We start from the raw sequence: 21,977 nt of genomic DNA on the forward strand, positions 1-21,977 counted from the left end.
TTTCCTAAATTACAGAGGAATTCCACTTCATTAACTAAAATCAAACGAAATGTATTGCAAAAATAAATAAGGCCACTATGTAATAAGCAACAAAAAAAAAGTCACTGAAAGGATTGCATTTTCCCAAATACAGAGGGGTGATAAGTAGTTGTATTGATGAATGGCTATTTATCACCGGACCCATGGAACAACTGTGCAACAGGCTCGAAAGATGTTTGGTAGCATTGGTGTTTACTTTGGATTCAAAAGTCATCTCAACAAGCACGTTAGTGACTGGCTTGAAAAACGCTCTGCTGCCCCGAAGGGAAACTTTGGGGGGAAAAAAAAGCAGCCGCAATACATTTCCTCCCCTGCCAAAAATTCTGCATACATAAACTCAGTCAAGTCACTCAGTCACAGGAAGCCAGTCTCCTGACATGATATTAGACTGCACGGGTCACTGCAGCCTCGCATGGTCAATAGGCCCCTGGCCTGCTGCGATATAGTTAGGAAAGACACGCTCTGTCCCCGGGTCAGGTTTGGCTCCTCGCAAGTCAGAGCTGTTAACAACTGTTGCTTGATTGCATCGCCCGCGCTGGTCTGGCTACCGTGTTCAGCTCAAGAAAAGGCTGCGGGGTGGTCAGCGATCACAAACAAGACCGCATCAGAAGACAGGCTGCAAACAAGAGAAGGCTGTACTGACCACCTAGCTCCTTTGGGTATCTAATCGATCCGGGGTTCTAGTCCAGCCATTTCTGGACAGGAGCCAGGGTGTCCTCTGTGACGACTCGGCTGGGTAGCTTGTTCCATACTCCCACTACCCTTTGTGTTGAAGGCGGTCAGAGTTTATGAGAGTTATGATTTTATGTTACAAAATTAGATCGGCAAATTCTGCAAGATTTGTTTCTGTGCTCCAGACAGCCAGGGTCTCGTGAACAGTGGTGTGGTTTTGTATCTTGTGTCTGATTTAGCTACGTAAAATAGCTTGATTACCGATTGCCAAGTCTGACCACAGTTGAACTGTCTAAACGGTCTGATTTTGTACCATACACGCCAACAAACTGTTGCTGACCAATCATAAAAATGTATGTTTTTGTATGGAAATTTTGCCCATCTCCAAAAATAAAAACCTGTTGCTGTTTGAGAAAGTAAATTAGAGGTGAGCTACTCGCTGTGTGTCTATCCTCCTTTCTTTATTGCAGTAAAGACATCTCCAGCTTGGTTTACCAGAGTCGTGTGGTTTTCTGAGAAGGGTCTAACAGTGTAAAAAGTGCCTCTTGAACTCACAGTTCCCAGTTGCTTCCTCTGCTTCGTGTCTCGCTGTTAACTTTGAAGGCGTCTATGGGTTTGACTTTGTCAATGGGACTTGAATCAGACTTGAACCCTCATTGTGTTCTCCATTCCAGACTAAAAAGGCTCAGGTATTTTACCCTGTCAGTGTAGGATATACTGTATCTTTGACATCAGCACTGCACCTCATTGCTCTTCTCTCTACAGATTAGCAGTACCAAATGTGTATACAATGTTCTCAATTGAGTCTTACTAGTGTACGGAACAATCGTATCATGACACCATTGATTTAAACTCTGTTGTTTTAACTATATATTAATATTTTGTTTGCCTTTTGCGTTGCGTCTCCAGATTGTCTAGCAGAAAATGGTGTGACTACGCAGACGCCTTGGCCTACATTAAACACCGCCTTCCAGGTGCCTGCCCTGTCTTGTCAGTGCGTCAGTGCTCCCTGGTGAAGTGTTTGGGGACGGAGCCTTTCTGTCTTCTGTTTGCCTCCATGGGGTTGTTGGGGGGGCTGTAGCGCCTTGAGAATTGCCCCCCCCCCCTCATGAGTGGATGCCACACACTGAGGTATTTGTGTGCAAAGTGACACATAACATAAGTCGTGTTATGTGAGAGTCATTCTATTTTCTAGATGGATATAAACATCCCTGCAGTTTTACTTTGCTATGAAGGTTGTGTCAAATGAATGGTAGGCAAATGAGCTGAGAGAAATTATTGTCTGGAGCCTGGTGATTTCCTGCACTAAGCCTGTTACGTAAAATGCAGAATGTTTGGTGACATCCTTCGTAGACTGGAAGGATTCATTCTTTCCAAGCAATTCCAGAATCTTTGTTTCACACCCAGGGAACAACTCACTGGCTTTGCAGTGCTACCTCTTTCATTTTTTTTTTGCTATGAAAAGATCTCAGGGTGTTTATGTGGTAAAATGTCACATGACCAGTGGTGGGAAACAATTATATCAGACATCGGTATCAGCAAGATCAGAGATTCAACAACTCCATAAACACTGCTGTCTTAAAACACTAGATGCCTATTTTTAGGGGTTTTTTTCTGCAGTTGCATTTACCATAATCTTTGTATTATCTGTTTTAAATTATTGCACCATTGTATTTCATGCTTTATATATATGGCTATTTGGTTGTTTTTCCAAACTATAAAAGGATTTAATGTAGTGAATCAGATTGAAATTATTTTACTTTCCTTCATTTCTTTCTTTCTTCCTTCCTTCAGAGAATTCACACCACCCTAAAATTTACTGTTTCAAACACTGTTGCAAATACGATTTACAGCACCTCTTGATTTATTATGTACAGTACTGTGAAATTACTTGAGCTCTAATTTATTGCTGAAAATACCACTCTGAAGCACTGGCAATTACAGCTCAATTTACTGTTAATATAGACTACAACATTATGCAATAATAGATCTAAACATGTAATTACTATATTAACTATACTTAACTGTTTTAACTATATTAACTTTATTAGCACACCATTATTTACAGTAAGTATTAAAATCCAATGAGACTATGAGTTATAATTTCGTGAAAAATGCTTTTCTGTGTTGGAACTAGTTTTTGACTTTGTTAGCGTTATCAAACTACAATTACTCTGTTGTATTGCTGGATATTCAAATTAATTAGCGAACTAGTAAAAAAAAATAGATCTTACTATGTTTCGTTATATGGTCTGCTGAGTATAGCAACAACCCATGAAGGGAGTGTGTGCAGTGGGCACAGTTCATTCTTTTTTTTTAACTTAACTCCGAAGTAATTCATCTACCATTTCCTTTGTGAATTGCAATATTTGTTTAAGATCCAATTACCTCAGGGCCAGTGTTTAGTTGAGATGACATTACTGTACTAGAAAGGAAATTATTTTTTTCTGTAAATTTCGGGGCACGATATCCTTTATAATCACAAACAGCCTTAACCCCCTCCCCCCCCATTCTTCCCATTTTAGTCATATTCGAAAATATTTATTTTTCTAGTTTTGTCTAATACCGCATTGACAAGAATGTGCTCGGTTGTGGAAATGCCTCACCTTTGAGTAATGAGCTGAAGCTGTGTATCAATTCATCATGTATTTTTTCTGCTCTCAAGTAGGCATGTCCTCCTTGCTGGAATGTGACAATAGCATTAATAACACCAAGATTAGGTTGACTGAAAACAAATCTACAACCCTTTTTCTGTTTTTACAGTCTCCAGCAACACAGACTACAGCTGAAATGTGTTCAAAAAAAGCCCCTGGGTGCTCTGTTTTATTTGTGAAAAATTTACATAACAAGGATACATGACTCCACATGAAATCTAAACAATGTTTATAAACAAATATTAACAGGGTGTATTCCATAACTTAATACGTTTATTAATAATTTGCCTACCATGGTTTATGTCGTTTTGCGCTCACAGCAAGTACAATTATTTGGAATATAATATATTACTGATTCGCTTTGTACTGCTTTCACCACATATACTAAAACTTTAATGTACAGCCTGCCATTTTTATTCTTATAAATCAGAGAACAATAGACAAACGTATTAAATAAAAATAAAAATCGGAGGAAGACTTTTAATACAAAATGCAGGCGCAAAATATATTTTGAAAAGGGGCACGGTAATGTAAATTTGAAAAATAGAAATTAACATGTTTCAGAATATATTTGTAAATTAATTTATCAGTATTGTATTTTATCAGTTTAGTTGTTCTAAAAGGGTAAAAAAACATGGTTAAGACGAAAGCACGGTGAATAAAATTGGTCTCCATTTACATTTACAAAGAATTTTAATAAGATGGCTAAGGGGACTGTTTTAATTATTTTTCTTGAATTTATATTAGAAAACGCTAACTAGTATATATACTATACTAGTAATGAAAATTAATGAAACTGAAAAATGAACCATTTTCTGGTTGACAATCCGTTACTTTATACGACAACAAAACACGTAATCTGAGCGGGTTAAAGTGTTGAACACTTCTCTTCTTTCGGAATAAGACGAAGAAAATGTTACACTCAAATACTTTTTTTTCCTATTGCGACATGCATATATATTCAACATTAACCTAACCTATTTAATTCGCTGAGCAGGAAAACAAAACATACTGTAAATCCTTCAGTTAACACGGCACATTTGACTACTATTTTATGAACCATCTTTCCAAAATACCCCCAGGAATATTACTGGTAAGAAAGTAGTGAGAAAAACAAACAAAAAAAAGTTGCAACATTAAATGTTTATGCACTATTACTCAAAATCTCGAACAATGTCGCTGTTACTGTGGTATTTGAAGGTGGTGTTTTATTTCTTTAACTGAGCCCCGCTTTGCCCACACGCGGTCTCCCAGCGTTCCGTCTCTATAGCAACCAGCTCCGAAACTTCTCCAAACAAGGCGCAGAGCTCAGCAGCGCTTGCAGCTCCTGTTGCAGATAGAAATGCGACGTTTGCTCTCGTTTCATCTTGAGGGGAACGATATGGACAGCCAGGGTTAATTCTGAGTGCATTTAAAAGGTAGGGGGAAAGCCGTTTCTGACTTGTGACGCGTAGTTGTGGGTGCTATATAACAACGCAGCAGGTAAATCGAATATTACTTTCGACTTTGAAATTGTCTTTCATCTGTTGAATTTATTGTGTGTTGGATGAGGACTGGTGAAATGGATCACGGGACAGATAGTATTATTTATCTAATCAAACGAATTTTATTTAATTGTCATTCATTAGTATTGCTTATTTTTTAGCTCTGATTCGCTTGTATGCTCTTTACGTAACCGAAGAGTTTTTGCGTTTGTTATTAAAAGGCCATTGACGCTACAAGATGTATCAAAGTAAACCAGAAACCGAACTGTTTTCGTACTGTCTTCAGTGTCAGTTGTCACTGAGGTGTTTAAATACGTGTGTAAGTCTCTGGCAAAAGCGATTTGTTTTAAACTGAAGAATTAAATAGCGCCTTTACTTTTGTAAATTTACAAGAACTGGAAACGTCTTCAATGCCATAATGTATTGGTTACATTTTGTGTGTAGTATAATGAATGTAATTCTGTATATAATGAATGTAATTCTGTCCTTTTCTGTGTGTGTATGTGTACGTACCAAAGACAGCAGTCTTAAGCGGTTTATTAAATGGCACCAAAAATATTTTTTTCCTGAAAATCCATCAACTGTTTAGTTTTTTTTTTTCATTTAAATAAAAAATGTGTTGTTTAAGGTGTCTAGCAGGTGCTCCACAAAACAGAATGTGCTTTACTGACTTTTTACCTGGTGAAATGATGTAGGCCTAAACCTGTCAAGATTTTATTTTTAAATCATAATAACAAAATTGGCAGACGCAGATCCAGATACTTTATTTTCTCTCTTTTCAAGATCTGAAAGAAAATCCATGGGGGTTTCGCTCACTTTGGCTTTAAATAGTCCAGAGTAAAGATCCCAAATCTTCCTACAGAAAATACAAAAATCCAGAAAAAATAACATCTGCTATTTCAAAACATTGCCTAAAGATGTTATGATGCTGCAAAACTATTTTTATTATTCTTGGAAAACAGTACAAAGTGCAGTGAGACAAGTACTGTAGTTTTACCATAAGCGATTGACAAAAAAGTAATATGGCAAAGTAACAGACAAATCCATCTTTCTAAATTCACATGAACTGCAGTATCAATAGTGTTTGGCCTACTTTAGCATGGAATGCAATGTAAAAACAGATTACAGTTATTCAGTATCAATTTTCTAAATCCTGGTCGGTTTACATTTCAATAAAAATGATGATTAATTGAATCATATTAATTAGTGATCAATTGGTTAATGATTAATTGGTCGTTATTGAAAATTGATTATTAACAATTATCAGTAATGATTCATTATGAAGGAGACTGCTGTTTCTTTCTCGAGGTATTTTAAAGGATAAATATTCAGTGGCTCACTGGATTTTTTGTTAGGCTCAATAGCTTATATTTTGAAACCTTTGTCAGAGACAAAGCATGGAAAATTGTATACAACAGATAAGTTTTATATAAAACTGCTTTCATTTTCAAGCTTTTAATTCTGTTTTAGAAATCTTAATTTAAACAGTTTTAAATTGTGCAGTAGTGAAACGGGCTTTTCAGTGCTACTGTATGCAAGTTTCCTGCATTTGCAGGCTCCGTAATATTATACCCTGCAAAAGCTCACCTGAAAGCTCAACTGTCTCAGTAACCATACTTGGTTTCATTCCCCAATTCACTAATAATTAGGTTTAAATATTAATCAGGAGGAATTCACACTGCGTAAAAATCCTCAACTGCTAAGTGTCAGGCATACGGGGGGGTTTGCTAGCATTTTAATATCAAAACACATCCATCATTGGTTTTCCAAATGTCTTGTGTTCCTGGGGTGGGTGTTCATTTTCTTTTTCTTGCCATGCAATTATGTAAACCAAAGGTACACAGGAAACTGCATTAATTTACTCCCATCTCTGAGGTTCTGTGTGCTATTACTGAGATGCCTGATGTTACCCGAGTGGCCATGAAACAGGAGGGCCTTTTTCTCAGTGTGAAGCTTTCATATCAGTCTCTTCTCAGTCTGATGCCCCTAGATCAAGTGTGAAAAAGCCATCCTCGTCAGCCAGACTGTTGATATGCGATTGTTACTTGTAGATGTAGATAAATGGCCATGCAGGGCTTCATGCAGTTCTCAGTCAAAAGTGTATTTTATGGATCCCAGCATTTGATGACTCTTTTTCTATTTTAATTTTAAGTGAAACAGACTCATAGAGAAGCTTGAGACAAACCTGTGATTTTCAAATATGCAAAGGGCTAATTTCTTGAACATGCACGTGGGAGTCTCAGATGTCTTTAGGTCAGACCAATAGAAAAATCTCCGGAGTATTTAAATAAAGGCCCTTTTATTCTAGGCCTGCAGTGGGAGTATAATAATGCTTGGAACACAAACTGGGGTGAAGCTTAAAGCTCTCAGCTTCACCTTTCTCTCTGCTCTTTGTATTCTTTTTAAGTCAAGTAATAAGATTTTGCACCCAGTAGCCTTTAAGTGTGTTAAACAAACTTTGTGTTTAACAAAAGCTATTGAATGTGACATTCATCATTTTCACTTTTTTCATTTGCTCTTAACATTCTTACCATTGAACGTTCATTATAACAATTTATGCACAATTATATAGTACCTGAGTACCTACATGAATCGCACTGTACATTTGTATTTTTGTTTGTATTCTTTAGAGAGTCTTTGGAATGAAATTAATGTTATATGTCAATGTATGGATACAACATATGGTATAGCTCTTAATACACCTGTTTTCTTTTGCAGGATTTCTTTTGGCATTCTTCAGTGAGAAGTACTTAACAAAACTGAAAACCCGTCGTCAGTCCTCATCTCCCCTTGACCAGCCATAATGGTCCGTCTCAGCGTGGACCTAATTGCCAGGACTAGTGCTCATGGGAAAAACAAAAGAAACGAGGCTCTGGAGCAGTACCTCAAGAAGCTCACTCACCTGAATTTTTCCAACAGGAATATTGAAGATATTGTGAGTATCTGGTTGTACCTGGGGTCAATGTGGTCTAGGTTTCTTTAAAGAATCCATAGTATCAGCTTCGACAATGTGGCTGGGTACTGTATCTTGTTCCATACTCTCACAAAACACAGTCTGCAATCCAAGAAGCCGGAAAAGAATTGTATACATTTTGTCATACGGAGTAACACTTGTGTTCTTGTCTCTCGCAGGATGACCTTTCCGTCTGCAGGAACCTAACAGTCCTTTATTTGTATGACAATCACATAACACAGATCTGTAACCTTGGCTTTGCATCCAACCTCACTCACCTGTACATGCAGAACAACAACATCACACTCATTGAGAACCTGTCAGCCCTTCAGAAGCTCTCCAAACTGTGAGTATACAGGCAGCCCATCCGTCCAAACCGATTGATGATTGTTGAGGATCAGAAGATGAAAAAGGTTATAATCAGGAGGAGGCTGTTAAGACCTTCTTGTCCATTTGGTAGTTAGTAGCTACTTGATCAGAGGATCTGATCCAGCCATTTCTTTAAAAGAAGCCAATGTGTCAGCTCCAACAACATGGCTGGGTATCTTGTTCCATACTCTCACAACCCTTTACATAAAGAAGTGCTTCCTGTTATTGGCTGTCAGTGCACTTTCCTTGTAGTTTCCACCTGTAGTCCTTGGCTTCATTTCTCGCTCTTGATTTTGGGCTGACTTTGTAAGTGCCTTTAAGGATTTTGAATGCCTTCCAGGCCAGAGGCCCTGTACATCTCCTTCACATCTGCTAATCTGCAGTTTCTGCGAATGTGGGTAAATGAGTTTGGAGACTGCTTGATGTCAGGTTTGCCTGTGAGGAAAATGCAGAGAGCCGAGCAGTGCACAGAGGCCTGTGTTTTGCGTCTCAGGTACCTGGGAGGGAACTGCATCACAGTGGTGGAAGGGCTGGAGAACCTGAAAGAGCTGAGGGAGCTGCACATTGAGAGCCAGAGGCTGCCCCGTGGGGAGAAGCTCCTGTTTGATCCCAGGACACTCCGCTCGCTCTCTGTAAGATTGACTGACCGCTGCTTTGTCTGTCTTGCTCTCAGGTCTGTTTGACTCCTTTAGGACAGGGTGGGCTGTGAGGTTAAGGATGCTTTCAACACAGTTCACATTAGATCAAAAGCACCGATTTTGTGATAACTTACTGTTCCCAAAATTAAATATGTGATTTCTCTAAGTTTGTCTGTATGTAGGATTATTATTGTGTAGAGTACATCCAAGATGTAATTATAATTTCATGCTTAATGTCTAATGTCTCTGATATTCTCCAGTAAGGAATTGTATTAACCTTTTGGATTAAAACTGTATAATGTTTTATAATTTTTTTATAATAATGTTTAGTGTTGTATAATTTTTAATCCCTTTTTGTTATAGTTGAGAATAGTGGCTTGATCTGCATTAATTTGAAACTGGAACCTATTTACATTCGAACTTTGGGACTTTACAAAGTAGACACTAAATCAGATCAGAAGAAAGGATTTAGCTTGAATGCTGGCTTGTATTAAAAAAATGAAATTTAATTAATTTTTTGTTGAATTTAAAAATAAATATATGTAACATCAGGTGTGATACCGATGATGTCAATGCTCCTGACTGAATAAACATTGACATTGCCTAAATGATAAATATTATTATAAAAGTGTCAGATTGTCCTGGATAGTGTTAAATCCAAGATGATTATGGTGAGTTGCTGACTTTCATTTGCATTTGTCATTTGAATTATAAAATTACAGACGTTTACTGCTGAGTTTAAAAGTTTATGTGAGTAGTACAAAGATAGAGATTAGTGTTGTATTTTTTTTGTAACATAAATACTACATAATCACAGCCTTAGGGTTGTTTTTTACTAAATATACTTAAGTTGAGAGAATTTAAAATCCCCTGACATGTACAATTAAAAGTGTTGTTCAGATAGTATAACTGATCACAAACAGTGTAAGTACAAAACACAGTAATAAAAAAATATCTTTAAATTAAAAAAAATGCAACTTGACAGAAATGAGGTCAGATGAAAAATCTTGTATTTTTAAATGTTGTATTTTGTTTTCTAGTTATTAATAGAAAATTGAATATTATTCTGGTAGCATACACTATAAACAGAGAGAGATTTGACTAATAGATGTGAGTCTGCTGTAATTTACTGTGTACCTTACAGATCCTGCAGCATTAGCAGTAGAAGATGTACCGTGTGAGTTTGTTTAGGAATGGTGAATGTGGTTACAGCTCTATGCCTTGGGTGCACATAGTGTGCAGTATGAGATTGAAAGTCCTCCTGGATTACAGGCACTGGAGTTGGACTGTATTCAAAGAAATCAAAGCCAGGACTAGCTGTCCACTTCAAATGCACAATAATTATAAAACATGAAAATAACATTGTAAATAACATAAATACTTGTGAGTGATAAATACAAATTAGTCAAAGCTCTTAGGGTTTCCATTTGTTACACTGTTACAATATTTTATGCTAACACTATTCCTAATTTTTCTTATGAAACCCCAAAACTTGTCAACCTAAAAGAGAATGTATCTACGTAGCTTAGATTCTGTTTTTAAAACATTCTCCCATTTGACCATTTGATCTGTCTGCGTTGTCTGTAGGATTCTCTGTGTGTGTTCAACATCAGCAACAACCACATTGATGAAATTAAAGAACTGGCCGTTCTGAAGAACCTCACTCAGTTTGATGCTGCAGATAATCAGCTTAAAGATATAAAGGTAAAAAGAGCATTTCCTAGCTTTGGCAATTAACAAATAACTTGTTTTGAATTATTAATTATTACAGGCTTTTATATATAAAAGCTTCTCTAATATATCCACATTCATTATTAAATAGTATATTTTAATTTTATTTACTGATTAATTTTAGTTGTAAAGCCCAAATCAAAAACAATGTACAGTTTCGAAATGAAGGAGGAAAAATCAGCATCTCATAAAATCCTGATCAACACAAATTATAAATGAAATAGATTGTGATTAATACTTAAGGATCCCATAGACATTTACCTAAGATCCTAAGTTATCATTAATAATTTCTTAGCCTTTGAAAAGGAAAACTAAGTGTGGGCCAATGTTCCTCAAATAATATGCAAATGTTTCAGCTTTTGTCTTGTGTGGAAGTGGACCAACAGAAAAACAAAATTGTTGGAGTATTTTCACTCTTTAAAATGAACATGAGCTGTATGTAAGTACAGATGTTCTGTAATACACTGTAAACAGAGCTTGTTTCCATAATAAAGATACATTCTTCAGTAATGTTTGAAATGATATGGTGATTGGGGACTTAGAAAACCAAATCCTGAGAGTCGGGCAGAGAGTTCTCTGTCTTTGTGTGTGAGCACAGGGTCACAATTATTCAACAAATCAGCAAGAATTTCCCATGGGGCTGACTTTGCTGACAACTTATACAAGCATGGTCTTTTTTTTATAAACGGTCTGTTTTTCCAGAGAATGGTACATTCGATTTTCAACACACTTAGGACTAGTTATGGGGTATTAATTTGCAGTCAAGATTTAGTTTCTTTTGTAACAGGTACTGGGACTGTCGGCCTACTGTAAACTCTTCGAACATTCTTAATTGCAAAGATCATTCAAAAAACTACAGATGTCCTGTGGAAGGTTGTATAAACCAAAAGGTTCAAACTGAGTTTTAAAATTTCACTCTGCATTTCTATGTAAACAGTGAGGTGGCGCTCTGAGTTTATGGAGTTAGATAACTTTGACAAATAATACAAACATTTAACCGTCACATTGCAGACTGCATATAATTGCTGTACACGCATCAAAGAAGCCCAACATTTATCAGATATCTTCTATAATGTATACAACCTCTGCCCATTATTGATTGTACAAAGTCACTACCTCCAAAAGATCAATCTTTTCTTCACACAATTTAGTCAGGAACCAGAGGAAAAAATTATAGATTTTCTTAAATAGATTATGACAGGCAGTCAGCCGGGTGACAAATTGGTATCTGCAGACCCAGTTAGTGCTTTTGAGCTAGACGCAGTGGATCAGGATCGAAGCGCTGGTCAAATACAGGTTCATCAATGGTCATCATTAACCGAGTGCAGGGCCGCTGCTGGTACACCCAGCACTTGCACGCGGAATATAATTTACAGCTCAGTATTTTGCAGCGAGCCCCTCTGAGTGACGGGCCTGACACATCCATTTATCAAAGCCGAGAGCGCGCCGCAGAGAGGGGTCCCTTTAGAACTGATTACAGATCGCCTGAAAAGTGGAAGCACTTTAGCTGAGACAGGAAGGCAACGGACAATCAGAGCGTGTCCAGAGAGTAATCATATTTCCACCCTGGATTAATGTTCCTTTAGATAAACATACACGGTGGGCAGCGTGTTCTGGAAGCAGCGCCGAGGTAACTCGAGAGTTACGTGATATGAGGAGACACAATTTATTAAAACAAGCTGGTGTCCTCCTCGAAGATTAGTTCATTTACTTTCAGCACCCTAAAAAGTTTTTGTACCTAATTTATTTGTTTCTTTGTAAAATGATAAAGTTGTCTTACTGATGCTACTATGTTACTGCTATACATTATAACATTTTTTAATTACTGTCACATAGTTTCATCTGTTTAATTTCTTGCAGTGTTTTCAGAATAATACTGTATTTTGTCTTGATTCGAATTATGGTGTTTCTCTTGTACAATCCCAGGAGTTAGAGCTGGTTTTCAGCCAGTGGCCCCAGCTGTGGCGAATGGATTTGAGTGGAAATCCAGTATGCCATAAAACCAAGTTCAGGGACAGACTGATACTTGTGTGCAAGAATCTTGGTAAGAAAATGGCAGGATGTCAGTATTAATCATTGACTCTCAGCATATAAAACTGAAGCATTTGATACAAAAAAGGAGATAAATATTTTCATGTTTTAGTTATACATCAGCATAACTGTAAAATATGAAGTCACAATGAGTTGACTAAGGACTCTTTGTGGCAATAAGCACTTTCAATGGCTTTATTTTGCTCCTTTTATGTGGTGAGATGTATTTACAGTTTAAGCTGGATGTGCTGTAATTTAACACTTCTTTAGTGTGTGTTTAAAAATTCATATAGCTAGCATCTTATCTAAAACCTTTAAAATATGACTAAATTGACATTCTTTTAAAATTCTATTCATAATTGCTTGAGATGAAAATCAAGTTTGTCATTAATTATTTTTTCTGATTATTCTGTTCAAAGATGGACTCCATTTATCTTGATAATTTACTCTTTTTTTAATTCAAATTCCATAGCACACATGATGAAACTTAGTCTTTTTGATTGTGACAAGCTTTTTTAGGAACATTCTGATATTGCAATGCATTCTACACTCTAAATAAAAAGAAAGCAGATCACTCTCACCATTTTAAGACATAAGTTTCATTTAATCAAACCCCACACACCACTGGTAAATTACTGTATATGCCTGGTCCTTACAGTTTGCTATTTTGCTATACTTAGCATATTAACAAATCTTACATGTAAGTGAAATGTAAATGTGATACATCATACTTATATGATCATATGATAATCATAAAGTTAATCAGTTAAAGGTTTTTTATGGTAGGGTTTAGTTTTTACTTCTGAGAATGTTTCAATGTTTCTCATAGTTAATATTTGTACTGTGAAATATTGTAAGCAACAAAGTATTGCTATTGTGAGTCTGTTAGCTCATGATTTAACTATCTGGGCAATTCAAGCCCCATGAAAAAAAAGTGTAGTAAAAACTGAACATTCATAAATAGCAAAATATTGCATTATTGAGCTGTGGTTGACTTTGTTCTTAATTTCTGAAAGGAAAAGGTATTATGATTAACATAATCCATAACTGATTCAGAAAGTAAAAACGCAGTGCCTTTTTATTTTAGCCGGGATTTCTTTAAACATTTTGCTCTTGATGAACCCTGTTTTGCAGAGGTCCTTGATGGGAAGGAGATTAACGAGTTGTCCAGACAGTTTCTAATAAAGTGGAAAGCTTCAAAAGAGGCCAAGAGGAAAAGCAAAGAGGACAGACTAATAGGCGAACAAACCACCTATTCAAAGCCTTGTGAGTGTTCTAGAACGATTGATATTATTTCAGAAATACTGTGATTGAAATGAAGGTCTATGGAGCCATGTTTCATACCATGTGGGGCATTCCTACATATTTAAATAAAAGCCTTGATTAACCTCAGGCAGTCTCTATTTGACAAATAGCTATTACGAGGCCTGCTTGTAAAGAGCAATGAATGCATATACAGTATGACACACATATTATAAAGCACACCCTAGATGTACGCTAAATGCGAATTTGCATCTCTAATTACATTCCAACGTAAATCGTAGTGAATACGTAGATGCTTCATTCAAAACAGATCAGTTTTTACTAGTGGTATAATATTCGATTTACATTTGATATCTGTTCAAGATCTTTTGTGCAGGGGTTTCCATTATTTTTTTATGTTAAATTGTGTGGAAGTAAAATCACTGAATAATCCAATATTTTCACTGACTTCATACAGAAATGAGTAGCTATTAACATATTCAATAATATTTTTCTGAGTTTGTTGTTTTGTCTTGCTGCTGTTCTCACCTTTATTTGCCCAAGGAACATCACAAAGTAGAAATCCTACCTCTGTAATGACCGTGGATAATTTGTGTTTGTGTTTTTTTGTAAGCAGCCTAATCAATGTCTTTCTTTCAGCTGAGTTTCAGATACCAGCCCATCTTGTTCCAAACACATATACCCACCCGGGCTTTCCGAGCAAGAGGAAGCCAATGGAGTTTGGAAGACCGCCTTTGAAAGCCAATTCAGACCTCCGCAAAACCCACACTAGTGCAATAAGGTATGACATAGTGTCATAGCAGAAATACCACATACCTCATTTAGCAGTATTGTGTGCACTATAGAATTCTGGATAATCCTTAGAACAATTCCATTCATGACAACATAGCCTCAACCACTTACTTTTTAAACTTTACAGTGTCTTCAGGGAAGAAAGAAAAAGTCAGTCCCGTGTCATTTCTTCGTCATTTAGGAAGTTGCAGAACACAACACGTTTTAACACGCTAGTCCAGAATTTATAATAAAGTACACCATTAAAAAGCCACGATAGCAGTACAAAGAAATATATGTAGTTAGAGACATTTTTATATTATTAAAATATTTGTAAAATTACCTATAAATAAAATCTATGACAGCTGGTCATTAAAAGGTAAAGTTTTGAATTCTGTTCGGACTCTTTCGATCCTTGGTTAGATTACATGATTAAAAATAGTTTTATTATTCATCACATACTGAACTAGAGATATTAAGTGCCATGTTACTGCATTTAAAATTTTAAAAATGAAAGCATAAAATTCATGATAATCTCAGTTTTAAAACCACAGAAAGAAAAATGGCATTAAATTGGTATAAGTGATTTTAATGTAAACATGCTTCACTTAACTGCCTATTTCCTTCCCTTCAGTGTGCCTCATGAATGGCCTGTTATTTGTCACTTGCTCAGTCTCAGTAGTTTTTTTTCCCCATGCAAATAAATAGGATTTTCTACACTGACAGTGACTTTAGTGTCTGCACTGCCAAAAGGAAAAGTGGATTTTTAGGCAGTAACCAATTTTTACATACAATTTTATGGACAATTTCAGTTAACAGATATAATTCTGTCAAAGCTGGGTTCTCAAAATAAAGCATTGTAAAGAATGTTGTCAGAATTTTCTCCTTTCTCGCTTTACTCGGAATTTGAATATATTGTACTCTCTCATGACAAAGGTCGCATACCGTATTGTATTATCAGCCATGATCTGCCTATTAGTGATCTGTACATCCTTGAAACGGGCACTTCACAAACCAAAGTGTATTGTTACGTTTGCAGCTTATTCATCAGGCTTATTAATTCAGATTTGTTTTTTCAAGCTTTTTTGAAGTTCTGCTATCAGCGACTTCCTGTCCGCTATTCCTGAGGACTCCAATACATTTTTAAGTTCCCCCTGGGAGAATTTTAAAGTGTGTAGCTGCAGGAAAAGCTAGAGAAGTATAATTTACACATCTCTCCCCTTGGTACAACACCCAGCTTTGCTCAATGAAATGAAATTTGTGGTTTTCATGAATGTATACGGAGAGATGCTGTTTATTAACTTAACTTCCAACAACACCAGCAACCCTAGAGTAATGAACTGATGGCCACGAGGCCACAGTTTTTGGGAAGTTATCTGAAGAAGGGAAGATTGATTACATGAGTTAGACTTATACTTCCCACTTCTGAGAATGGTGTATGTACCTTCAAGCTTTGTGCATCTTGCAGAGCTTCGTATTGCCTTTCCTCAGCAGCTACGGGTTCCTTGGATCCTGTTATCACTCTCTTGCTTTCTCTAAATTTTCATATTCTCTGTCCTGTTGTCAATAAATCATTAAGATCTGGAATTATTCCTTATTGGGCCTTAGCAGATCTTAGACACCAGCCAGTTCTCAAATTATCATCCAGTTTCTAACTTAAGTGTTTTAGCAAAGATAACTGAATAGCTCATTCTGAAATAAACTCACAGATTAAGCTATTTAACTCTGGGTCCAGACTGATACACTGTACTGAGATAGCTCTAGTCAGGATTACTATTGATTTATCGATGGCAGCTGACTATGGATTCCTGTCCTGCTGTACCTCAGTGCAGCCTTTTATGCTTGTTGTATTGGGTGGAATTGACTCTACTGTAGGTATTCTGGTATTACAGAAACTGCTTTGTTATGGAATAAATCTTATAAACCTGATAGAAAACATTGTGTTTAAACTGAGAACTGTTCTTCAAACATTTCATCCCATCTGGCATTCTTCACGACTTTGCTTTTCATCCTTGGTGTTTTAAGTATCAAAGTAGGTTACAAAGTAGGTTAGAGGGTGATATGGACCTGCTTAAAACACAGGGACAGCATTTTTACCACTTCATTAAGCCACCATCAGCATAAATAACGAGACAGTCACATCGTGGCTCATTTAACATGACGGAAAATTACCAGCAAGTGCCAAAGCAACAAATAGAAGTGTGCAAATGAGAATCCCAGTATGACTACTGAGCTGAGGTTAAGTGTGCGTTGATAAAGACAAATCGATATGACATAAAGGCAGAGAAAGTGCAACTTTTCCACTCAAGAACTTGTGAAAAAGACAGGTAAATTGTCTGAATCATCTGTAAAAAGATTAGAAACATATTTGCCATGCTCAAGGGTACAAAGTTATATATAGATGTACAAGTGATATATAAACAAATACACATCAGGCAGTTGAAAGGTCTAGAAATGTAATAACCCCAAGAAGCACTATACTGTATGTCATCAGAGCCACTTTGTGTTCATGGGATGATACTGTTTATTAAGACAAGAGCAAGATTCACACCAGTAAATAGTGGCTCTTCAGGCCAGAGTTCCTCCTGTTTACGCAGACTGAGACAACATGAATCCCCCTGCTTGTGACACCATTGCAAGGACTGCCTCCAGCAATGTTGGTACCCACTTATACAGCAGTGTGGACTGGAGCACATGGGGTAAACTGCCTCACTCAAGGGAACAACACTAACACCTGCACCAGGATCTTGAACTCATCTCTCAGTTGCGAGTCCTGAGACTTACCCATTGCGCTGTGCCATATGCCACACTGTGTCTGAACACATTCTAAAATTGGTTAATCACATTTTACATTTACACTTTTAAATTCTTGCTTGCTCTGTGAAAACTTAACAATTTTACTTGGGTAAAAGCTGATCTCCATCTCTCTTCTGCATGTCCTTAGTGACATGTCACCATGTCAAAAAACACATTGCATTTCATAATAGTTAACTGTAACAACATTCATTCTGCTCAACATGTTACTGAATTGAAGTCTGAAAAGATTTATGCACCAGTAATTGGTAGCATTCTATGCAGAGACACTGGGACCTTATCACATTAGAAATGATCATGCTGCTGCATAGACATAGGCAACATGACTAGGTAGCTTGTTCAAGACTCTACAGCCCGTTGTGTAAAGCACCCACTGTTCTCGTTGTAATATGCATTTTCTCTTAGTTTCCTAATATCTGTGTTTCTTAAGATTCTTTAGTTCCTCTTACATTTGTGTTCTCTTGTCTGTGTTTCGCTGTTGTTTCTGAAGAAATCAAAAGGGTTAAAGGTGTCAAAGCATTTGAGGATTTTGACTACTTGAATAGGGCCTCCTCACTCCTTTGTCTGTTTGAGATCTAAGATTAAGTTATATCAACCTGTGTTATTAGCGTAAGTGTTATTAGCCCGGTAGGATATTCCTTTTAGCCCAAGATTTACCTGTTTGATCTTTTCTGGGCTGTGTTACAAGCTGACCCCAGGATCATGTAGAATGCTTGGAGTAACCTATCTGTTTTTCTGTTTGGATGGGGCTCCAGTAGCTTGGAAGTCAGAGGAATGTCAACAGGAGTGCTCCTACCCTCCTTTCCATCTTCGCCACAGTCACGTGGTCACACTGGGCAGGATTGCAGAGGCTAAAAAAATGAGGTGGCTTCTCTCTGAGTTCGAGGCTGAAGCTCCTCCATTATCTGACTCTCCTGCTCTCACTATGGTATAGGTGAAGCTAAGCTAAAACCAGGTCTGGTCTTGTCTCTATTGACTCCTGCCGCAGTTACCTCCAGTAATCTTGTCTGTTTGGTTGGTGACTTGACTGAGAGTCTCTTACTAAAAGAGGAGCCTGCCTCAGGTTCTGGCACTAAACAGACACAGGAGAAAAGGTTCTGCTTTGGGGCTATTTAGGCTGCTTTACATAGTTCAGAAGAGGGAAAAAGGCAGCATACAGTAGTTTATTAGCTTATTCGGGCATTTTATTGATTATTGTGCCCCCTCTCAATAACACTGAAATAGAAGCAGGATCTGTCTGCTTTCAGGAAATCACTGTAATCCCTGTAATCCTATTGACACAATGTGTATGCCTATAGACAAGTAGTCTTCTCTGTTGTCCTCAAATTGCTCAAGACTTTGTCCTGCTGCTTTCATAGAGTGCTGTTCATTTGTGTACTGTGTGAAAAACAGGCAAAAGAATCAAGGTAGGTTTTTTATAGGAGACAGGCTACCAGTAATTTGAGCCAAGGCGTCATTCTAAAGAGCAGCACAGTTGTTATCTCTTCCACCAAACCAGTAGCATGTATTTTATCGGTTTAAAATCTGCTGGAAAACTGAGATCAATTGTTAAGTTGATTAAGGTGTGCCTGTAATATGTTTGATTGGGTAACTAAACACTTGTGTGAATGAAGGGCTCCTCAGTGCTGGTACTGTTTATCTCTCATTTAGATGCAGACTACCAGATTTTACCCTTCTATAGTGGAGAGAAAAAAGGCTCTAGGATCCAAACCACAGAGCTTGGGGGCATAACGGGAGAAGGCCCTGTCACCCACAGAGTGTAGACTCAGAATTAGAAGTGCGAAGGTTGCGAGGTGGGGAGTAGGGCGATAATAGTTCAGACAGGTACTGAGGTGCAAAGCCATGCAGAGCCTTAGGTGAGCATGAGGATTTTAAACTGCACACGGAATGAAGCCAGTGCAAGGACTCCAGGATAGGAGTAATGTGATCACTTGCACTAGACCTGGTCAGGATTCTGGCTGCTGAATTTTGGACATACTGCAGTTTGTTCAATGTAGATTTAGATACCCCAGCGAGTAGAGCATTACAGTGGTCAATTCGTGAAAACACAAATGAGTTGATCAGCTTTTCAGCCACAGTTAGTGATAACATAGGGCATTTTCTAGCGATATTTCTGAGGTGAAAAAAAAAGATGTTTTGACAATATGCTGCACATGTGGGTCCAGGGGTCCAGAGCTGTGGTTACTACTCCTTGCTGACACACCATTCTTTAGTATGGACTTTTCTTATGCTACAACAACCCTTTATAGTTATTTCTTCTGTAAATGGTTATCATTGATTTTTGAAGGTGGCAAAAAAAGTGTCTTTATCTTTATTTCATAAAGCAAACGAATATCCTGTTTTCTTCATTTGTAATTAATTAGTTTTTAATAATATTATTATAAATCACTGTAGCTGATATATCCTGATATTTTAGGGTAGGTTTATATTATAATATAAAATAAATAAGCATATCTCAGTGGAAATCATTTATTTGATTTATTTGGAATCAGTAATGCATAATTAAAACGTGAGAATTTTACATTGCTTGTAATTAATGAGTATTGAGACAATATAAACAAACAGACAAATAAACCCAGCCTCAGAGCTAAAAGGAATTACACAGGCCGTTGAATGATATGAATTACTTGTTCAGAATTTTGCTTGGTTGAAGGCCAAGGAAAACACTTGCATGTTCCTGTTGTTTTGTTTAATGAACGTGTAGGTGACATTTGTCAAACAGGATATAATATCTCCTTACTAACTAAAGGGACACTTAGCTTTTGTGAATACTTCACAAATGTATGATATTCAAAACATATATTTGATATTCAACCATTAAATCACTTAAAGAATAGTTAGCTTTATTTTTTTAGGAATGACAAGGCAAGTAATTGGCATTTGGTTATTCCGGTTTGTTTCTGTCAAAACAATGCTGTTCTTATTTGTAAACCGAAGGAGTTTATAGTTTTGATTAATAAATGTTCCGTTCCAAGACAGGCTAATGTGCTAATGTCAATTACTGTTGTGCACTGTAATGCTAATAATGTAACACTAATGATCTGTAATACTGATGGATATCTCTCTGTGCTCTTCTCCACACATAGATGTCAGAGTGTGAAGAATTCGAAGAGTGCAGCTCCGCTTCAGGATGTAGCAGAGTCCCCTAAGGTCCTCAGTCATGTAGCTGTGTGACAGCTTGCAGTGCTACTTGTTGTGTTGTGCTGTACTGTACATGCTTGTATGGAGAGGGGATAGTGGAGCTATTGTGCTCTGATTCCTTATTATTTTATCCAGACACAATGTCGGAATCCAGCACCTTCTCATAGAAGTTACACGTAGGCCATCATGCATACAGGGCAATGTTGAATATCAACTTCTGAAAATGCAATAAGAAACATAGATGCAGAATTCACACAAAACGTCCCGAGGCCCATGAAATAGAATTAAATTTGATCATAATTGAGAAAATCATTTGGAACCCTTTCAATGTCTTTATTGTGTCTGTCCTGTAAATTTCCAGTTGTTAATTGTAACATTGTGTTTGTTCAGTGCCAGCATGAGGTGATGTAATCCGATTTAAAGCCCAAAATAAACTTATTTTGGTAACAAGCGCGTGTGTGTGCGTCTTTCCGTTCGTTATGTTAAATTCCTGAAACCTGTTCTTTCAGTTTCCGTGTTCCTGGAGGTATTTTCCAGTGTAAGTATTTTGAGATTGAAACTAGGGATATTTGTGTGTATTACCTTATTACTGTTTCACCTCAATTCAAAATATATATTTTATTAGTTGTTATAAAATAATTAATTTTATAGTTTTATTATTATACAATTATTAGTTTTATAAAATATATATTTTGAATAAACTGCGTCTAATGTGACTCCATGTAAACTACAGTATACTACACATAATTTTACAAAATGACATAGAGAGTATATTAATTTGATTGACTGTTGGTAAAGGTGTTGATTGTGGTTCGAACTAGTTTTCTCTCTAGAGATTGAGGGGTGCTATGATGAAGAGTCGCGTTCCCAGCGCTCTTGCGGTAAACCAGGGCAACAGACCTCCGTCCAGAGGTGACAGTCGCCTGGATAATTCCACTTCAGAAGGGTGGCTCACTATCACAGGAAAAATGTCGTGTTACAGAAAAAAAAACGGTCACCAAGCAGGCAAGACAGTAAAACGTCTTGGATTAAAAAAAATTAAACATGTTTTTCATTATTTGACTTTTCAAAAATCATTTGTTTGTTAGAACTACTGAAATAAGGTTTGGGGGAAAATATTAATTTAATTCTTGCGAAAGAACATGTAACAAAGCCCAGGTTAAAGTCAATGTGTATTTAAGAATAATGTCCAGGTGGGTAGCTGCGTCAGCATGCTTAGGCTGCAAGGGAACAAGTAATAGGTTTATTCCGTGCTGAAAAAGAGAAGAAAACACGTTTCCGCCGCGGAGCCTTCTTCAGGTGTGAGAAATACTTCATGTGTGGTCTTTTTCACACCTGAAGAAGGCTCCAAGGCCGAAACGTTGTGTCTTCTTTCTTCTGTTTTCAGCACGGAATAAACGTATTACTTCTTCCTTTA

General features: G+C 37.0%; 1 protein-coding gene across 2 annotated transcripts; it reads left to right on the forward strand.

The window, feature by feature from the left end:
* The first annotated feature begins 4,626 nt into the window (after positions 1-4,626).
* Positions 4,627-21,011, forward strand: ppp1r42 (protein phosphatase 1, regulatory subunit 42). 2 transcript variants are annotated; one of them, XM_088642299.1, is made up of 9 exons: positions 4,627-4,783; positions 7,568-7,784; positions 7,982-8,148; positions 8,665-8,803; positions 10,397-10,513; positions 12,467-12,584; positions 13,706-13,837; positions 14,474-14,615; positions 20,506-21,011. In XM_088642299.1, exons 2-9 carry the CDS (start codon positions 7,653-7,655, stop codon positions 20,591-20,593), a joined length of 1,035 nt encoding a protein of 344 aa, XP_088498425.1. In that variant the 5' UTR covers positions 4,627-4,783; positions 7,568-7,652; the 3' UTR covers positions 20,594-21,011. The 2 variants fall into 2 exon arrangements, with proteins under 2 accessions (XP_088498425.1, XP_088498426.1); XM_088642300.1 differs by having other exon boundaries at positions 4,634-4,847.
* The last annotated feature ends 966 nt before the right edge of the window (positions 21,012-21,977 follow it).

Source organism: Lepisosteus platostomus, chromosome 8 (assembly GCF_059453375.1).
Source record: "Lepisosteus platostomus isolate fLepPlt1 chromosome 8, fLepPlt1.hap1, whole genome shotgun sequence".
NCBI classification, from domain to species: Eukaryota; Metazoa; Chordata; class Actinopteri; order Semionotiformes; family Lepisosteidae; genus Lepisosteus; species Lepisosteus platostomus.

Bases quoted from the DNA above. Each gene is read 5' to 3' on its own strand.
- ppp1r42 (XM_088642299.1), top strand. From the start codon at position 7,653: ATGGTCCGTCTCAGCGTGGACCTAATTGCCAGGACTAGTGCTCATGGG. The intron at 7,785-7,981 runs GTGAGTATCTGG...TGTCTCTCGCAG, and splicing joins ACAGGAATATTGAAGATATT to GATGACCTTTCCGTCTGCAG. The intron at 8,149-8,664 runs GTGAGTATACAG...TTTGCGTCTCAG, and splicing joins CTTCAGAAGCTCTCCAAACT to GTACCTGGGAGGGAACTGCA.